This window comes from Drechmeria coniospora, chromosome 03 (genome assembly GCF_001625195.1).
Source record: "Drechmeria coniospora strain ARSEF 6962 chromosome 03, whole genome shotgun sequence".
NCBI classification, from domain to species: domain Eukaryota; kingdom Fungi; phylum Ascomycota; class Sordariomycetes; order Hypocreales; family Ophiocordycipitaceae; genus Drechmeria; species Drechmeria coniospora.
The window spans coordinates 4,237,625-4,256,406 of record NC_054391.1 but is presented as its reverse complement, the minus strand read 5'-3'; the positions used below and the strand labels follow the sequence as shown (position 1 = coordinate 4,256,406).

The following is an 18,782-nucleotide window of genomic DNA, read 5'->3' as shown; positions in this document are numbered from 1 at the left end:
ATGTCGGCACACTCGACGGCGTTGCCTTCGCGCGCCGCCACCGGGCTCAGCGGCCATACCGAGGATGCCGTGCCCGAGTTTGACCCGTCGACGGTACGTGATGGCTGACGCGCGATGGCTCATGGGCGCTTCCGGACCGGACGTGGTGCTCTGGTGTCGGGTGCATGCGACACGGCGCTGACGTGGTACCGCGGACAGACGGCCGGCCTGCTCGCCGAGCGCCTTCAGGCGTGGAAGCATGCGGTGGGATACCTCGAGGAATACGTGACCGCCGTGGAGAAGATCCACGGTCGTCAGGCCAAGGAGTACGAAAAGGCGCTCAAGGTATGTGCTGCCTGCGGCCGCCAGACGAGGTCGAGGCCGGGCAAGGCGAGAGGCTAACGACGGCATGCCGAACCCGGATGACAGACCATCTCGAACCCACTTCGCGAGGGTCAGCACTTTGACCAGAGCCTCGGCGGCATCGCCGGCTTCTTCGAAAACATGCGCTCCAACACGCAGGCCATCATCAACACCAACCTCGAGACGGAGAAGAACATCAAAGGCTCGGTCCTGCCCATCCTCGAGCGGCTGCACAAAGAGATCAAGCACAAGGCCAAGGAGCTCTCGAGCGGGGCCCAGAGCAGCGCCAAGGAGGTGGAGAAGCTGCGCAACACGACGCAGAAGCAGATCGAGCTGCTCGGTCAGCAGACGGCCTCGTACGACTCGGCCGGCGGCCGGCTCACGGGCGCCGACGACCCCTACGTCGTCCACCGCGGCGTCGTCCACCGGCTCGGCAACCAGGTGATCGCCGAGAACAACCACAAGAACGACCTGATCGCGGTCCAGAACAACTTCGAGTCGTTCGAGGCGCACGTCATCGACGTGCTGCAGCAGGCCATGGAGGCCTTTGCCCAGCTCGCCGGCGGCCAGGGCGAAAAGGCACGCGCGCTCTTCGGCGACATGCTCGGCACCGTGCAGGCGGTGCCCCGGTCCTTTGAGTGGACCAACTTCAAGAGCCGGTACGGCGACCGGCTCGCCAACCCCAACGACACGGCCCGCTCGGTCGAGGCGATTCAGTTCCCCAACATGTCGCACGCGTCGACGAAGCCGCTGATCGAGGGCTCGCTCGAGCGCAAGTCGCGCAACAAGCTCTCGTGGGGCTACTCGACCGGCTACTACGTCGTGACGCCCTCCAAGTTCCTGCACGAGTTTAAGGACTCGGACGACACGCGCCAGGACCCGAAGCCGGAGCTGTCCATCTACCTACCCGACGCCGTCATCGGCACGCCGAGCGGCGAGAAGTTCAACGTCAAGGGCAAGGACAAGAGCAAGACGCTGAGCAGCAAGCTGACGGGCAGCACTGAGCTCGCCTTCAAGGCTCACACCGCATCCGACGCCCAGAAGTGGTTCCAGGTCATCCTGGGCATCTGCGGCGCCGCGGGCCCGGCCGAGCCCAGCTCGCCCAACACCGGATCGCCCGCCGCTTCGTCGCCCGTCGCCGGGCCCGGCGACAAGCTGGCGATGAACCTGCCGACGACGGACCCCTCCGTCGCCACCGGCTACACGGGCCAGGTCGCGGGCGTCGTGAAAGGGTCGGCGACGGCGAACCCGACGGCGAAGTAGGCGGCATGACGGCGAGCCAAAGGACCGCCATGGCGCGGCACACCATAGCATGCCTGCTTGGAGGACGGGTGTCTGGCCTTGCATTTTGGTATCCTTTGCCTCGTCGACGTTCCTTCTTGACCGTCACAGTCATTTATGCTCGGTGCGTGATGGATGACATCCGAGTGTCGCCGAGAGTGGGCGAGCCGCGGTACGGTCGATGGCATGCATGTTGCGGCAAGATGCAGAAGTCGTTGGGCTCTTCGGACGACGCCGGGAAGGGATTGATGTTCCTATCGAGGCAGTGAATTCTCCATTCTATTCCGTTCCGCCCGCCGACGCCATTTCGTCCCCTCGCCGGCGTGCTGTAGGTTTGCACTTTTATTTGTCCAGTCAGTGCCCGTGCGCACGGGTGAAAGTTCCTCGTCCTTGTCGTCGTCCCCTGCCTGCGCGTATTTGTCGGCTCGGCCTGATCCGCGTTCTGGCTCGGTGTGACGGCGATACCAGCCGGGTGTCAGCAACTCGGCGAGCAACTCGGCGCTCACCGTCACCCATTCTGTGCCATCAGTCATCACCCATCATTCTCCATCACCCGCCCGTCACCCATCACCCACCACCCATCACACAGCCTCTGCCATGGCACCAAGTTCCAACAAAAACACGCGCACAATCCGCAATCCCTCCTCCACCTGCTCTGTCCTGCCCAGCTCTGCCCTGCCATGTTCTGCCCTGCCCTGCCCTGTCCTGGTCCTGAGCCGATGAGTGACCGACCGCCGGGGACCGTTCTTCGGTGCGTCCCTACCGAACTGGGTCAGGCGACGACCGAGGGCTCAGCAGGCGCAGCGCAGCAAAGCTCAACGCCATGCCACACCTGGTTATCACCGTCGCCGCCCAAGAGCGGCGGCCGGCCTCTCGGGTGCCCAAAGTGCAGTTGGAGATGCTGAATGGGCCCCCATGCTCCCATTGCACACCAACAAGGGGGTGCCACGCGTGATCGAGGGTTCGGCCTCGTTCGCAGCGTCTCATGCTCCCCACACCGTTTCGTCCCGTCGCTGACGTATCTGCGCGCTTCTCTGTCCCGTTTCGTTTGCTGCTGCCCGTGCGCACAGGTTGAAGCCTGACAAGGGTCCGCCACGGACCTTGCTCTGCCTTTCTCGCTGCCTCACCGGCCGTCGGGGAGGCTTGCCGTTTGTGATGACGGGGACGTCGACTGGGACTGATGGTGGTGGTGGTGGTGGTGGTGATGGATGAGGCTGGACGATATCTGCGACCGCCCTGCAACGTGTATAAGTAGGAGCTGCAGGGCTGTTCGAGAGCCATCGCTGGCTGAGCGCGCTCCCTATGCTTCCTTCTCTCACCTCTGGTGCGCCCGTATCGTTCGACATCCATCACCATCGATCAAAGCGCCTCCCCAGCATCGGTTGGGTCCAAAGAGGACCTGACACTCGGTAAGAAACACAAACGGCCAAACTCGAACTCGTCTTTGACCGACGCCGCCTTGCGCTGCCCTGCCCCAGCCCGGCAGGAACCCGGCATGACGCTCGACTGGGAGTCGAGGCGAGGTACCATCAGCAAGTTGTACAAGGAACATACGCTGGAGATTGTCATGGAGATGATGAGGAACAAGCACGGGTTCCATGCGAGGTATGGACTCACCTTCTCAAAACCGCTGCTTGGCCGTGTACTCTTGGCACGCTCGCCCGCCCCTCTGGTTTCTCTTCGCTGATGCTCATGCTGACACGAGGGTGCGTGTGACAGCCGGCGTGCGTACAACGAGCACCTCGCGAAATGGGGTGTCACCAAGTACAACAAGAACCGAAGCCGAGAGAAGCAGCCGCCACTGGTGGTGCAGAAGCATCTACCATTGTCGACGCGGGAAGAAGCCGAGTCGTCTTTTCAGCCGATGGAACAGCAGCTTGACACGCGGTCGTCCTTGAGAAGGATGGCCTTTGACCGTCAGCCGGGCCACGTCCGTCGCTTCCACGACCAGCAGCAGCAGCAGCAGCAGCAATTCGGTTACCCAAACCAAGAGTTGCCGCACAACTCGGGCCTCTACCACCACCAGCAGCACCTCTGTGTGAACGGTACAATGGCGAACCTCAACGCGGGCTCCTGGGGGGAGGATATCATCGATAGCGGCTGGACCGCGCCCGTACCACATCGCTATGATGATCGCCAAGGCTACCCGCCGCAGTACGGCGGCACCCTCCCTGCTCCCCTACCCGACGATGGAGAAGGCCCCGCTGATGGGAAGGCCGTCTGCCAAGTATACGGACGATACCGGTAACGGGACACGGCGGGCTCGCGACCCCTTCGCCCCTCCAGCTGCGACTGAGGATGCCAAGAGGTTGGACAGGAGGTGACATGAACGGACGCGCGGGAGCTGCAGTCGGAGACGAGATGCCAGGGGATGGCCTTTGAACAATGTTGCCACAATATCCAACATTGCCAAATCCTCCTCTCCACCGCTCTTTCTCCGCATGCGATTCCTGTCTCCGTCCTAAATAATAGCGGTACAGTATGAGTAGCCACGATTTCACCTAGTTTACTGAGTTGTTGTTTCTACCATTGAATACCAGGTGATGAACGTGGGAAATCATCTGACCAAGCACTCCATGACGCAGGGCAAACTGCCTCGCTTTCGTGCGGACAAGTGACTTGACTGCTTAGATCCTGGAGTTCAACTGACTGTGACAGAATTTCTCCACTCTACGCTTGCACTTCTTGTACATTGGGCCGGAAGACTTGTCAATGTATCGCTTGCTGCCTAGATGGCACTTATTGGTCGCCAAGCCAATACAATACACACGCATTCGCCAACACATCTGCACAATAACTGCGTCACAAGGCTGGTGAGAACAGCCGGTAAAGATGTCATGGCGAACAAGAGTAGGTACGACAACACGTAGAAATTTGCTACCTAATGCGCATCTAAGACTGCACTGGACACAACATAACCTGCATTGGATTGAGGGCGGCCGATGGAAACTTTCAACGGCGTCTGTATCACAGCTTACCAGAGGTCAACGACAGTTGAGCACTTCGAAATATGGATACTACTAGAAACTTGGAACTGTTAGTCCATGCATATGCGACCAGTCTCCAACAAGGGGTGGTGGGGAGGGATATCAGAAAAGGTGCCTTGTCACAGGCGATATCATCAATGCGTATGGCTAAGTTGACCGTCGTGATAATTGTAACATCATATGAAGAGGGTAAAAGAGAAATAAGACTGATCCAACTCACCATGGCATGTGAACGCTAGTTGGGTAGAGGTACAATGAAAATAAGACAAACTTCAAGTGGTTAGCGTCCGACCACAATCATCGAGACTCGCTTATTGGAAGATGGGTATCAAGTCAGAAAAAGGAGCGGATGAATTGTCTTCGTCGCGTGAGCTCGGACATATGCTTGTCTATATCATTCGCGTTCATCATGATAGCAGAGGGAGTGTGAAATGGCTGCAGAAAGGCTGGAGCAACTAACCATCACGGTCCTATTCGATTCCGTTAGCCATGATTCAAAACAAGACATGCTTGGCAGGAGAAGGCTTTCGGGCAAAGTCAGATTGGCATGAATGGTATAAAAAAAGATGGTGTCTGCATCGAAAACTCGGATAAGACTCGTCATCGGTATCATCACAGAAAACAGTGCAACAAATTCGCAAAATGTCTTACCATTGTGGCATCACAGCATCATATCATTGAATGAATGAATGGCATTACGAAGATCAGACACTATTTTCAGATGATTAGTGCTGGCATATACCATCCATCCAAATGTGTGAGATGAAGATCAAGAATCAGTGGGCGAGGTTTTCTAGGCCTGCCGCAAAATGGCTTCTCTGCTCATGTACTATCGGAGCCCAGTGCCGTTTCATCACAAGAGACTGCTTCGGGAGAAGAAACATCGATGATGCATACCTTATCTAGATCTTGTAGCGGTCAGCCATTGGCTCAAAAATAACAAGGCATGCAACAAAAGCGGGTGTGAAATGCAGCAAATCAGACAAAGCCATTTAATATCGTCATAGAAAACTCAGCCGGTAATTTCCAGCGTATATTGTTTACGAATCGATCATCATGAAGAGAGTGGTGGTCACGGGGTAAAACAGAGGAAACGTACCAAACACTCAAGCAGCAAGCAAAGCAAGCGCCGAGAACACATGCAAGCATCGTCGATCAGGCCATCCGCTTGGAGACGCAAAACTATGGTATAATAGTCAGCACAAGCTCGTCCCAAGCTGGAAGAAAAGTGCGAAATGTAACGTCCAGATTCAGACTGACGTGATAAAAAATGAGTCATCAATCAACGAGGTCAGAGACTCTAGTTTGCGGTTTAAGTGTGTCATCAGGAAGGAAGGGAGTGGGTGAGTTGGTGTATAAACACTGCAACAAGAAAAGATGCAGAAACTTACCTCGAACAATGTGTGTGTTGGAGGGAGAAGAAGGAGTGAAGAGGATTTGAAAAAAAGCTTCCGAATAAAATGTCAATTTGTTGTGGAGAAGCTCGGGTGGAGTTGTGTTCCGCTGCTGACATAAGTAGGTCACGGGATTTCGCGTGGGCCTCGTGGCGGACCATTCGGCGTCCAGGGTTCGGAGTACGTGTTCGCCTCCTCCTCATGGCGGACGGAGAGATTCACTCACTTGCGGCCTCAGAGTTTGTAGTACATTCTCGATCAGTGTTCCAATATGCCCGAGATAGCAGAGGGTACGTTCATGAATGGTGTTTCGTGAAGACAGTCTTAACCCAAATCAGTCGCCCGAATAGTCCATTTCCTGCGACTGCACTTGGTTGGCAAGAAAATTGCCAGCGTGTCTGCCGTCGACGATGCCAACGTTTTCGGGAAAGTCGGTACAAGTGGCGCGGCGGTCGAAGAAGCGCTACGGAACAAGAAAGTGAGCCGATGTGACTGTGCACTGAATGACGTCGCTCTTGGGCCTGACAGTCTGCGGGCAGGTTGTCTCCGCTGGCAGCCAGGGCAAATACTTTTGGTGAGTGAGACGGAGATGAGGATGAGATGGAAATGAGATGGTTGCTGAATGAGCAGGATCGCGTTGGATAAACCACCTCACCTTGTGATGCATTTTGGCATGACGGGCTGGATCCACATCAAGGGGGAAAAGACGGCGTACACAAACTACTACAAGAAGATGAAGGATGCCGAACTCGAGCAGTGGCCGCCAAGATTCTGGAAATTCCACCTCGCCACCGAGGGCGAATCAGCGGCAGAGGTAGCATTCACCGACGCACGGAGGTTCGGTCGCGTCCGGCTCGTGGACTGCCCCGGTGGCGAGATCAGGAAACACTCCCCGTTGGCAGAGAACGGCCCCGACCCTGTGCTGGACGTGGACATCTTCACGGAAAGCTACCTACGGGGCAGGATGAAGTCCCGGCACGTGCCGGTCAAAGCCCTTCTTCTGGATCAGACGGTCATCAGCGGCATCGGAAATTGGGTCGCGGACGAGACGCTCTACCAGGCCAAGCTCCACCCTGAACAGTACTGCGACGACTTTAGCAAGGAGGAGATGACGGAGCTGTACGAGTCGATCCGGTACGTCTGCCAGACGGCTGTGGACAAGCTCGGCGACTCGGACGAGTTCCCTGCCCACTGGCTCTTCAACCACCGCTGGGGCAAGGGCGACAAGAGCGGTTCAGCGAAGCTACCAAACGGCGATAAGCTCGCATTCATCACAGTCGGAGGGCGCACGAGCTGCTACTCGCCTGCTGTGCAAAGGAAGACGGGAGGTATACCGGCGAGGGCTAAGACGGAGCCTGATGAGGCAGCGGTGAAGCAGGCACGAAAACAAAAGGTCCCTCCCACAGCGGCAGAGGATAAAGCAGACGGTACCTCGAGGAAGAAAACGCGGACAAAGGGGGTCAAGGACGAAGAGAGCAAGGACAAGGACGTGAAGGTGCTGCCGGTAGATTTGGCCGGCGGACGGAGGAGGTCGGCACGGTTGAGAAGCTGAGGGAGGAATTGACGGCACGCGGCACGATCATGGGGGAACGGCTTGTCTCATTGTTGAACTATTTGAAGAACTGCCAGCCACTCGCTGAATCACAAGCACGATAATTTCCAATCGCGCATCCGTCTCGACGAGGCGTCAAAGCTCCAGGCTCAGGCCTCGACCGATGCTCATCAAATTCATGGCCATTGCAGGTGAAAGCAAAACAAAACCAATAACACAGTCAAAATCGCTTCATATGACGTCATGCACGTCTTGGTCGGCTTGTCCTGTGTCCCGTGAAAAATGGAATGGCCATTGGTCACATGACAGGAGGGTGAAAATGTCATTACGAGTGCGTCGGGGGGGGGGGGGGGGGGGTATCGTCAATGCGGCAAAGCACGAACGTCGACTGCTGCCATGGCAGTCGATGGCAAGCATGCGGGAAAGGGGGTGGCGTGATGAAAGGAAGCAGAGAGGAGGGTGACCCGGCCGTCAGTCCGTTTCCACCTGGAAGCCAACGGCGTATCGAGAGCCGGACGAATCGAGGTCGAGGGGAATGATGCTCAGGATGTTGGTGAAGGGCTTGCCATTCTTCTTGTAGTTTCTGAGCGTCAGCTGGATCTCCTGGCGGGCGTCGATGGCGAGGCGAATGCTGCGGATGGCCGCTTTATCCGTGCTTTCGGTGCTAGACAGCGACGACGAGGAGGGTGATGCAGAGGGCCTTTGGAGAAAGCGGCAGTTGCGGCCGAGAACCTCTTGCAGGTTGTAGCCTGTCAGCTCGCAGAAAGAGTCGGAGGCGTACACGATGGGGTGATCAGGCCGTTCGAGATCGCACAAGATGAGGGCGACGGAGCAGTCGACGGCGCCAAGCTCGACCTGAGGGTTCGGCCTCGACAAGACTCTCATCTGTCACTGCTTGTCAGAGGATAACGGTTCGGAACGGAGGAAGCAGCGAGGGGGAAGCAGCGAGGAGGAGGAAGTGAGGAGGAAGGAGAGAAGAGAGCGGATAGAGAGGAGACGGGGGAGAGGGAGAGGGGAGAGGGGAGAGGGGAGAGGAGAGAGGAGAGAGGAGAGAGGAGAGAGGAGAGAGGAGAGAGGAGAGAGGAGAGAGGAGAGAGGAGAGAGGAGAGAGGAGAGAGGAGAGAGGAGAGAGGAGAGAGGAAGAAGGTGAGTGGAGAGAGGAGAGAGGAGAGGGTGGTCCCGGCGGAGGCAACGACGTACCAGAATCTTCATTATGTCGAAACCAGTGGCCGAGTACAGACCGGGATAGATGATGGGATCGTCGAGCTTCTGCCATTTTGTTCGCGGAGAAGAGCGCTGAGGGTCCTCGGACGCCTCGGCGGGATCGTTAGGGGGGAACTGATACTGGCATCGGCACCTTGGGTCAGCGATCCGTTCATTCCCGTCACCAGCCTTCATCCCCTTTTCCGATCGCCACGGAGAGCGATTGGACGGAGCGACGACGCAGCGTGGAGGGAGGGAAGTGGTAGAGGCAGGAGGGAGGGGGGGAGATGCATTTACATCCAAGGCTTGCAACTCCCACCTGTTGATGGTCGGGCTATCGTTGGACATGACACCGCAAGCGTCGCGAGAGGAGACGTCTCCTTGCACGAACGTGACGTGACGGCGACTGGAGGGGACCGCACGGGCGGATGGACGATTCTTCGCGGCAAGTTGATGCTTGGCGAGCAGGGTGAAATCAAAAGGCAGCGTCAAAGGGAGACGGGCAGACAGCTGCGATCCAAGGTTGGCAGCAGATATATACGCCATATCGAGCTTGGTCGTCCCGGCTCCTCCCTCGATGGTACGATTTCTACTGTACGTCGTGCGTACGGAGTACATTGGCGTACGATGGACAGTACTTGCCGCTACGGCTACAGGCTGGTGTAAATATATGTACACGAAGGAGCGCGAGCAGGAGCGCAGGCACGAAGGTACCTAATGGACAGCTCCACCAGGCCAGACAGGCGGAAGGGCACTAGACGGCGGGCGGCGAGATTAAACAAGCCATTCTCGAGGCCGGCAGCAGCATGGGACGTTGCGGCGCGAGAGCGAAGACGGCCTTTGTCCTTTTGGGATGGCGGGCCAAGGTTGAGATCGCGAGCGTCGTCGGGGGGCAGCGTTGATCGGGGTCCAGAGGGAGCTTAGTGTCGAGCTGGGCCCCCGGCAGCAATCTCGGCAGCAGTTGCTGCGAGACCGATCGACTTAGGGGGCGCTACCTGCCGCGAGTTAGGGCGCTAACAGGTCCGCACCCGGGCCGCGCGGAGAGTCTGATAGCGCGCAAGCGGCGCACCCACATGGCGCCCCCAGCTTCGCCGATGACGAACGGTGCAGCTTTCGCGCAGATCGACACGACGCCGACGATGCCATTGGACGATCCGCCGAGGCCCACGATGGTGATGCTTTTTTCGCTCGCCCACCTCGGTTGCCGTTCATCGACCTGCTGCCCCTTCCGTCCAGTCCCACAGGATTTTTTTCGATCTCGCTGGTTTCGGGTTGGGTATCGAATTAGATACTTTGCGCGTTGGGCGAGGAGGAAAGAGACAAGGGGAGGCATGCATGCATGTCCCAAGACAGAGCCGGGGCCAAGGTCACGACCGACATGGATCAGCGCCTCCTTTCCGTGCGTCGCGAGCATGGCGAGGAGACAGGTCGCGGGGGTGCGCACCGAGGACAGTGTAGGTAAGGTGTGGCGTCAGCGCTCCAGCAGCTGCTGGTTCGCTCGCAGGTTCCATCCATCGATCGTCTGCTCCCCTGTCCGCTATCGATGTTCTCTCGAGCCATCGTGACACTACACCTACAAGGATTAGGTGTACATGTACGGACGATGCATGCCCAAGTACCTGCAAGTACAACTACGAGCGCATCAACCGAACAGGTAGGGAGATGGCAGGCGGGCCTTGCGTGGGTTTCCGCTCCCGTAGCCTCGTGATTCCCGTACGGCGCGCTACAATTGCAGAGCTCGAGGGTACTGCCGAGCGCGCGCGCACGCTAGGAGTGCCGAGCACTAAAAGATTGGTGCCCGTAGGCTAGCAGGTTTTGACGGATCATACCCTATTGGTATCACTAACCACTAATTATCATTATTATGGTGCTGTGCTCCGTATTGGGTACAGCGTTGCACACCTAAGTACTGTACTTGGGCGCAGCAGAATCCACGTACCGTAGGTGTAAAGTACTTGCAGTACGGCACTTGTACGGAGTGCATGTCTGTGTGTGCTGCACTCCGTACTGCACACCACCCATACCTGTGTGGTGCGTGCAGGGCCGTGTAGCCGAGCAGGCATGGCGTCCAACAATTTTCCGGCATGTGGCCGGCCACGGGACCTCCCTCAGGCGCTTGTCATGCTCATCGTCACGCGCGCTCATGCTTTGGGATGACGGGAACTTTTCCGAGAGAATTCTCCGTCGCTGGTGAGCAGATGCACATGTACTCGTACGGTTTCCTGTGCATGTACACGTAAGTATGGAGCCTATCATGGACACGAGATGGGTACTAGTACGGAGTACTCCGTACTGAATAATACTAATACGGAGGACCCTGTAATACTGCATACTTACTACTAGGTACTTAGGTACTGACTGGTGTTGGAAGTGAGTACTGTAAGTACAGTTCTGTACAGTACGGAGTACTGTAAGTGCAATACAAATATAAGTACTTGTACATGTACATTGTACAACCGCATGTATGCTCTATTAGTAGGTAAGTACTGTAAGTAGATGTGCAAGTACCCGTACTTATTTACCGTCCACGTCGGATATGGAGTAATACTCGGTATTTCAGTACAGGTACTGCACTTGTGCTTGTAGTACTCTGCACATGTACCATTACTGCTGCACTTGTATGTACTTGAGCAAGTACAACTACAATAATTGCTGCACCTACGGAGTGCAAGTACATGTACTCCGAACTTTACACTTACTGTAGTACGGCAATACCTAATATACGACGTGAGGCGAAATGGAATGATGAATGGGCAGTTCAGGGTAGCACTGCCACATTCGGTTAGCTACAACCTGGCACCTTGGAATACTCCGGTGCTGTCTTCGAATGGCGTGATACAAGCACAGTACTTAGTACAAGTACAAGTACAAGTACAAGTACAAGTACATGTACATGTAGGTGTGCACCTAGGTACCTACAGTAAATAACCCTCGCTACTCCGTAATTATAGCGGATGAGACATGGCAGGGCGTGAAAGCGCAAGTACTTACGGAGTACTTACAGCAAGTACTTGGAGCCAGTGTTAACGCGTTGTCGCGTCACCCCGCCATCCCCACCACTCTCGCTTCCCGCTGGCTTCGTTCCATTTTCCACGCGGTACGGACTACGCTGCATGCACATTTGGTGTGGCCGTCATCGTCCTCGTCGTACCCGATGCCTCGTCTCGTCAACCGCTCCCGGGTGGCCGCCACTCCGTCGGCCTCGTCGGTCGCCGAGATGCCCTCGTATCAGCCTCCTGCCTGCCCGCTGAACGATGGCGCCCGCCGTGCCCTCGGCGATCTGTCGTCGAACCGCGGCACCGCGCCGTACGAGATGCAGCTCAAGGACTCGACCCGCCACCTCGGTCTCGCCGTCGGCGACCTCCAAGAGCGCCTCTACGCCCGCCGGCAGAGGCTCGAAGGCCTGCAGGACAAGCGGAGCGAGACGGGCGCGGACAAGACGGCCGAGGAGGTCCGGCTCGAGCACCACATGCAGGACTTTGAGCCCCAGGTCGACGCCCTCACGCGCGAGTCGGAGGCGGCGGTGCGAAGCCTCATAGACATGAAGGCCGAGCTCGACGACGAGGCTGCCCTGCTCGGTGACCTGTACACGACGGCGGCGACGACTCATAACACGAACGTCGCCGCCGCCGCCCAGCGCCTCGCCCGAGAGGCTGAAGACGGGAACGAGGCCGAGGAGGAAAAGGAGACGGTGGTGCCGAGCACCGTCGACTCCTTCCGCGAGCTCCGAGGCGAGAAGCACGAACAGTACGCCGCTCTCGGCCACCACCAGCGCTACGGTCGGAACAACGACTACGTCGGCTTCAAGAAAATATGGCACGATGCCGCCGCCGGCGAGGACGGGCCGCCGCTCGCCGACGCCTCCAAGTGGTTCCGCCCCAACGGCGAACCGGTCCTCGATCGACCCGGCGCGAGCAACCGGCGGAGCACGATGGGTGCTGCCGACGAAGAAGAGGACGATGACGACATCGCCGTGGCCCGTGAAGTCCTGAGCCTCAACTGCCCGCTCACCCTGCGGCCGATGGAAGAGCCGTACAGCAACGTCAAGTGCAAGCACACGTTTGAGAAGAGCGCCGTGCTGGGCTACCTCCAGCAAGGCGGCGGGCAGGTGCAGTGCCCCCAGACGGGATGCTCCGAGGTAGGCGCCTCGTCTTTTGACGGATCGGTTGATCGCTTGCTTCTTTGCTCGCATGCAGCTAACCGGTGCGGTGCGACCAGACATTTTCCAAAGCAAGGTTCAACGACGACTTTTATCTCGATCAAGCCATGCTGCGGAAGATCCAGCGGGCCAAGCAGACGCAACGCAACAACGAGCTGAACGAGGACGAGATGGAGGAGGACCCGGTCGACGGCGATGAGTCGGTGCTCATGCAGACGCAGAGACCTGCCGGTTGTCGGGCTCCCAAACAAGAGCGGGCATAGCGCAGATGAACGGCTGGCTCGTGATTCGGGGCAGGTAGAGAGCGCGTTTGAGAAATGATACCCACGACATGTTTCGTCGCCTTGACGCTGGCCACTACTTGCCGTCATGATGGACTCTTGTGCGTTTCCCGTCATGACTTTGCCGCACCTCACGACATCCTCACTCGTACGTCGGCCGGCCATCGCGCTGTCGTTTCCCATCGGCTCAGCAACCATGACGTTCAAGTCAGGCACGTACTTGGCTGGGCAGCCATAATTTACATGGATCACGCGGGACCTGCTCGGCAGGATGGGTCGAGGACAGGCATGCAGAGTACGACCAACCGTACTGTACTGTGCATGCTTGTTAGTATACAAGTAGGTGGGTGTACTTGTACTGTACTTGATAATAGTGAACGTGCCTAGTTAGTCAGCGGAGTGCATGTTATGCGTCATGACTCGCCGTCACCACGGCAGGGTCACGATGGAAGAAAGCCGCTCTGGCCGAATGCCTCGCAGAAAGGGCCCTCCACTCGCTCATCAACGTCGAATGGAACTCATCGGCGGCTGCATCGAGATGCACTTCATCGGCAGATCGCACAGGGCTCGAGGGATGCACCTACACGTGTGGGTACGAGTGTAGCCCAGCCCAGCCTTGTCTGCGGTGGCATGAAGTGGAAAGCTGCCATCCCTCCCAACCCTCCTCTCTCCATGTGGCGGCGAAGAGGTGGCCACCGATGATGGCAGGGTGGATGGACGGTGCGGAGAATGAGGAGGTATCGCGAACATCCGCCAGGGAGCTCAAGGGCCGGACGGACGGCGGTACGGTGAACACCAGCCCCCACCCGCCTACGAGTAGATTGCTGCCTCGTCTTTTTGCGTCGTGACCTGGTGAGGGATTCCCGCCGCAGCTTTACGACAGGACCCACTTGCCATCAACCTCCTCGGGGAGAGAAGCCAACGGGCGATGGATGGGTGGCCATTCGGTAGGTTGGGATGAAGAGAGCGGGGGGGGGGACCTTGTCATGCCCAACTATACTGTCTCGATGGCGGGGCCAGTGAGCGAGTGCGTGGGAACTCTGGACAAGTATACTGTAATTGTAGGCGTACGAGTAGTCCGAGTACGAGTAGCGTACGAGTAAGTATGGAACACTAATGGAGAAAAAAGTAGATGGGAGGAGGTTGACAATGAGTGGAGTCGTGATATTTCTCGTCGCCATAGTGAGGGTTAGTATGGCTTAGTAAGGGTATACTCTTCTGTTCTATCGCCCACTAGTCCGCTGTAGGGTAGGCATCGCCGCTTAGGTACCTAGGTACCCCCTGGCTCCGTGTAAGTCGTCGACGTTCAACCACCGCAACCACCAACCACCCAACTGACGATGGCCTCCCGTGCAAGTCGTGGCCGGCACTCTTTAGGCCTCGCCACGCGCGTTTCCTCGCCCGCCGCGGGCTCGTTCCTTCATACTTTTTTTCTCTTGTGCCGTGGGAATCAAATCTTCCTTCTGCATTCTCTCATCCGCATCCATCATACGAAAGAAAATCATCCTCGAAGCGCAGCATCCCAAGCAAGATGGTCCGTCTCGCCGCCGCTCTCGTCGTGGCCGTGACGGCTTCGACGTCCGCCTTGACCCTGAATCCTCGACACTATTACGACAACAACATGATCAACCGCGGCAACAACATCAACTGCCCGAACCGGATTGCCATGTCCTACCAGCCGCCCGTCGCCGCTCCGGGATGGCAGTACCGCATCGCCGCCAACGGCATGCGGAAACCGCGGTCCATCGTGTTCGACAACCGCGGTGGCCTGCTCGTCATCGACGTCGGCGTTGGAATTCTCCGTCTCACCATCCGCAATGACTGGGGTACTGACTGCGTCGTCATGAGCGAGCCCAGGAGAATCATCAGCTGTCCCGAGGTAGGTTCCTCGCTCCGCCCCCCCCCCCTCCCCATTTGCACCACCGCCGTTGCTGTTCGTGAGCCGTGCTGACGCCGGATGATTCGCAGCTGAGCCACGGAATCGCCCTCTCCCATGACGGCAGAACGCTGTACGCCTCCTCGCCGAACGAGGTCTTCTCCTGGGCCTACGACCCGGAGACGGGCAACATCATCGGCCCCCGACGCACCGTCGTCGCCGCCCTGTCGCCGACCGACAAGACGACCCGCACCCTACTCTCGTCGCACCGCATGCCCGGCACGCTCGTCTTCTCGCGTGGAGGCATCTACGGCAGCGGCAACAACTACCCCTCGGCCTACGACACGGCCTCTGGTGACGCCCAGATCCGCGCGTTGGACCTTTCCTTCCGCCGCGGCGACGGCATGCCCCACGACTTCAGGGACGGCGACGTCCTCGGCTGGGGCCTCCGGAACCCCATCGGCGTCGCCGAGCACCCGAACACGGGCGGCATCTGGTCCGTCGAGAGCTCCGTCGACGATCTCGTCGGTGGCGGCACCTACGGCGGCAGGCTCAACTACCACGGCGTCCTCGGCGACGGCCGTCCCGTGGCCCCCCGCGACGGCAACATCGCCCCCCAGCCTTGCCACGGTCGAGGGGACGCTGCCAGGATCCCCTACGAGGCTTCCATCCGCACCGCCACCCAGTTCCCGGGCCTGTACGGGACCAGGACGCTGTCGGACGGTCCCTGCAACAGCCGGTACCTCGGCCCTCGGCTCGCCTTCGCGCCGCTCTCGGCACCGCTCGACATCAAGTTCAACAGGGACGGATCCAGCGCCTTTGTGTCATTTTACGGAACCGGTAAGCACCCGAGATCCCCCCCCGGCCCGACCAACTTTCCCATCGCATCCGTGCTGACCTCGACAGGGAACCGATGGACCCCTTCCGGCTACCGCATCGCCGCTATCCCCTTCAACAAGCACACGGGTGAGCCTCTGGCCTCGCGCGACGGCCCCAGCGCCGCCGTTGATATTCTCTCGACCCCGAGCCACGGATACAGGCCCGAGCGCTGCTTCCGCCCCGTCGGTCTCGCCTGGGACTCGTGGGGCCGTCTTTGGGCCAGCAGCGACACCACCGGTGAGATATTCGTCCTCCACTACAGCGGCATCGGCAGCGACAGCACGCGGTCCGTCGCCGCCTTCAAGGCGGCCGTCTGGGCCGTCTCTCTCGCCGCCTTTGTGGCCGCCATCTTCCTCGCCTGATGGCGAGAGCACGCGAGGGGTACGATGATGGTGCGCCGTCCGTTCGACGACGGATGAGGCTGACGGATGAGTCATGAATGGACAACGGGAAAGGAGGAGAACGACTGAACGACTGAACGACTGAACGAATGATTGAATGAATGAATGAATGATTGATTGAACGCGTGCATGGTAGAAGTAGGCCATTGGAACGAACTGGCTCGATTACATAGAGAGGGGGTTTCGTGCAGGGCATCATGTGGCGGGACTCAAGGCAGAATGCGAATACATGTTCATCTACTCACGCCTCAAGCTCAAGCTCCCGTGTCTCGACATGTCGTATGCCGCCGGTTTCAGCCGGACGAGGCCCCTGCCGTCGTAGTCTCCTCGTCGGCCCCGCTCGACCGTGGTCGTGGCATCGGCCGTGACGGCGCTCGGTGTCGCGTCCTGCCGCTTCGTTGCTTCTCATGCCTCAAACGCCTTGCCGGTAAAGCCAGATGGAAAAAGCGGGCGTCTCGCCTCTCGCCCCTCGCCCCTCGGGTCTCGCCTCGTCGCTTCGCCGTTTTACTCCTCAATCGTCTTGAAGCATTCCCACTCGCCCCGTAGGGTTTCCTTCCACAGCGTCACCTTGTTGTCGGCGCCGCTGATGGCCAGCACGTTGCCGCTCAGCGACCAGCTGACGCGCCACATGGCCGCCTCAAAGTTGAGCACCTTGCAGTCCCACTGGCCGTTGCTCGCCGCGTCCGACGTCCAGATGCGCACCGTCTTGTCCTGCGAGGCCGAGGCGATGTACGACTTCTGGAGCACCGTCGGCGACCAGGACACGTCCCGGACCCAGTCGGCGTGGCCCGTCAGCGGCTCGGGCTCCTGCTTGTACGACTGCGAGGCCGCGTCGTAGGCCCAGATCTTGAGGACGTTGTCGGAGCCTCCGGTGACGAAGCGCCGGTTGCCGACGGAGCCGGGGCCGGGGTTGCTGCTGACGATGCTGCCGGCCGACGTCGCCGGCGCCCACGAGACCGAGTTGACGCCGAGGCCGTGGGCGGGGAAGGTGGTGTGGTCGACGGCGTTGTCCTTGAACTCGAGCACGCTCACGTTGCCGTCGGAGGAGGCGCAGGCGAGCAGGCATCCGGCCTCGTGAGGTGACCAGGCGACGATGTTGACCGAAGCCTTGTGCAGGGGGAAGTCGTAGATGCGCTGCCACTGGTTGTTCTGCGCACCCTGCTCCTTCCAGATGAAGACCTTGCCGTCGTAGCCGGCCGAGGCGAGGATGTTGCCGTACTTGGGATGCGCCCAGGCGACGCACCAGACGGCGCCTTCGTGCCTGCGTCCTGTCAGCCCCGCCCCCTCCATCATCCTCCGAGCTTCAGGCACGGCGCCGGTGCGGGGGCCACGCACCCTTTCAGAGTTTCCAGCAGCCGCTGCGTCTCACCCTCGACTTCGAAGATTTTGATGGTCCGATCGCTCGAACACGTCGCCAGTTTTCGGCCGTAGTAGTCGAGGACGGCATCGTGCTGCAGGGTCGGGTCAGCCTTGGCGGCACGGGCGGAGGGGAGCGCACCGAGGGCAGCCCACGCACAATCATGTCATCGTGACCCGAGTTTGTCATGACTTGCGTCGCCTGACGAGGGAAGTTAGTTGCCGACTAGTTCTCCGAATGCTGACGGGGTGGGGGAATTCTTGTGCTCGTCCTTGGACTTGAGGCAGGAGTGCCGTACCATCTTACGTCTTGACGCGTCGGAGAAGACGCTGTTGGGGGAGGAATGCGAAGGGAAAGGTGGAAGGGGAGTTTGCTGTCGAGGCGAAGCGGAAGCAAGCTGGCAGCCATTTGCCTATCGCCGTTGGTGACAGCTGGCCAGGAGCTGCACGTGACGTAGCGCCCGCACCCCACCACTGCTGGCAATACGGGCGCGGTACTCGTGAGGGAGGGCAGTTGGAGCGAGCACTAGAACGAGCAAGTAAGTACGGATACTTGGAAGTACTTGTTTGGAAGTACACCGAAATGGTTGTTCAAGTACGGAGTACGAAATACGATAGAAGCACATGTACGGAGTACGGAGAACAGAGTACAATGAGTATTACAGAGTCCATGCCCTGTACTCGCAAGCATAGGTTAGTACCTAGTACGCTCAAGTATTACCCCGTACTTGAATACTACCTAGTAGGTACAAACCAGCCTACAGTACTCCGTACTCCGTACATGTAGTGGTAGTAGGTGTGCAGCACTTAAGTACTTACTGTACTGTACTAGGTAGGTTAGGTGTACTGCAAGTAAAGGCACAGGCGGGTACGGAGTGGTGAACACTATAATACATGTACTTGCTGTTCTAGTACCGTACAAGTACCTTCAAGTACATGTACAGTCAGTCCCCAGCACACAACAGCGTGCTCCTCTCCGTTAACCCTCCGTGCTACGTGCCGAGCAGCGCAGAATCTGGGGTCCTTTAGCGCCAAGACAGTCGACAGACCCCTTGAGCCGCGGGATTGTCC

At 58.6% G+C, this 18,782-nt stretch overlaps 8 protein-coding genes across 8 annotated transcripts; 5 read left to right on the top strand and 3 right to left on the bottom strand.

The window, feature by feature from the left end:
* Window positions 1-1,605, top strand: DCS_06864 (PH domain protein; the record flags this gene model as incomplete). Its single annotated transcript, XM_040804151.1, has 3 exons — window positions 1-93; window positions 199-324; window positions 409-1,605. The coding sequence occupies 3 exons, from the start codon at window positions 1-3 to the stop codon at window positions 1,603-1,605; spliced, it is 1,416 nt and encodes a 471-aa protein (XP_040654255.1).
* A 1,513-nt stretch (window positions 1,606-3,118) lies between these two features.
* On the top strand, window positions 3,119-3,871 carry DCS_06863 (uncharacterized protein; the record flags this gene model as incomplete). The annotated part of the gene is made up of 2 exons (XM_040804150.1): window positions 3,119-3,228; window positions 3,343-3,871. The coding sequence occupies 2 exons, from the start codon at window positions 3,119-3,121 to the stop codon at window positions 3,869-3,871; spliced, it is 639 nt and encodes a 212-aa protein (XP_040654254.1).
* Window positions 3,872-6,275: 2,404 nt separating this feature from the next.
* DCS_06862 (formamidopyrimidine-DNA glycosylase) lies at window positions 6,276-7,556 on the top strand (the record flags this gene model as incomplete). Its single annotated transcript, XM_040804149.1, has 4 exons — window positions 6,276-6,294; window positions 6,343-6,482; window positions 6,544-6,578; window positions 6,635-7,556. The coding sequence occupies 4 exons, from the start codon at window positions 6,276-6,278 to the stop codon at window positions 7,554-7,556; spliced, it is 1,116 nt and encodes a 371-aa protein (XP_040654253.1).
* A 471-nt stretch (window positions 7,557-8,027) lies between these two features.
* On the bottom strand, window positions 8,028-9,377 carry DCS_06861 (pas; the record flags this gene model as incomplete). The annotated part of the gene is made up of 2 exons (XM_040804148.1): window positions 8,028-8,441; window positions 8,757-9,377. The coding sequence occupies 2 exons, from the start codon at window positions 9,375-9,377 to the stop codon at window positions 8,028-8,030; spliced, it is 1,035 nt and encodes a 344-aa protein (XP_040654252.1).
* A 373-nt stretch (window positions 9,378-9,750) lies between these two features.
* Window positions 9,751-10,173, bottom strand: DCS_06860 (uncharacterized protein; the record flags this gene model as incomplete). The annotated part of the gene is made up of 1 exon (XM_040804147.1): window positions 9,751-10,173. The coding sequence occupies one exon, from the start codon at window positions 10,171-10,173 to the stop codon at window positions 9,751-9,753; it is 423 nt and encodes a 140-aa protein (XP_040654251.1).
* Window positions 10,174-11,913: 1,740 nt separating this feature from the next.
* On the top strand, window positions 11,914-13,181 carry DCS_06859 (chromosomal organization and DNA repair protein Mms21; the record flags this gene model as incomplete). The annotated part of the gene is made up of 2 exons (XM_040804146.1): window positions 11,914-12,897; window positions 12,978-13,181. The coding sequence occupies 2 exons, from the start codon at window positions 11,914-11,916 to the stop codon at window positions 13,179-13,181; spliced, it is 1,188 nt and encodes a 395-aa protein (XP_040654250.1).
* Window positions 13,182-14,730: 1,549 nt separating this feature from the next.
* Window positions 14,731-16,316, top strand: DCS_06858 (uncharacterized protein; the record flags this gene model as incomplete). Its single annotated transcript, XM_040804145.1, has 2 exons — window positions 14,731-15,078; window positions 15,168-16,316. 2 exons carry the CDS (start codon window positions 14,731-14,733, stop codon window positions 16,314-16,316), a joined length of 1,497 nt encoding a protein of 498 aa, XP_040654249.1.
* Window positions 16,317-16,859: 543 nt separating this feature from the next.
* DCS_06857 (protein transport protein SEC13) lies at window positions 16,860-17,901 on the bottom strand (the record flags this gene model as incomplete). The annotated part of the gene is made up of 3 exons (XM_040804144.1): window positions 16,860-17,616; window positions 17,691-17,806; window positions 17,872-17,901. The coding sequence occupies 3 exons, from the start codon at window positions 17,899-17,901 to the stop codon at window positions 16,860-16,862; spliced, it is 903 nt and encodes a 300-aa protein (XP_040654248.1).
* Between the last annotated feature and the right edge of the window lie 881 nt (window positions 17,902-18,782).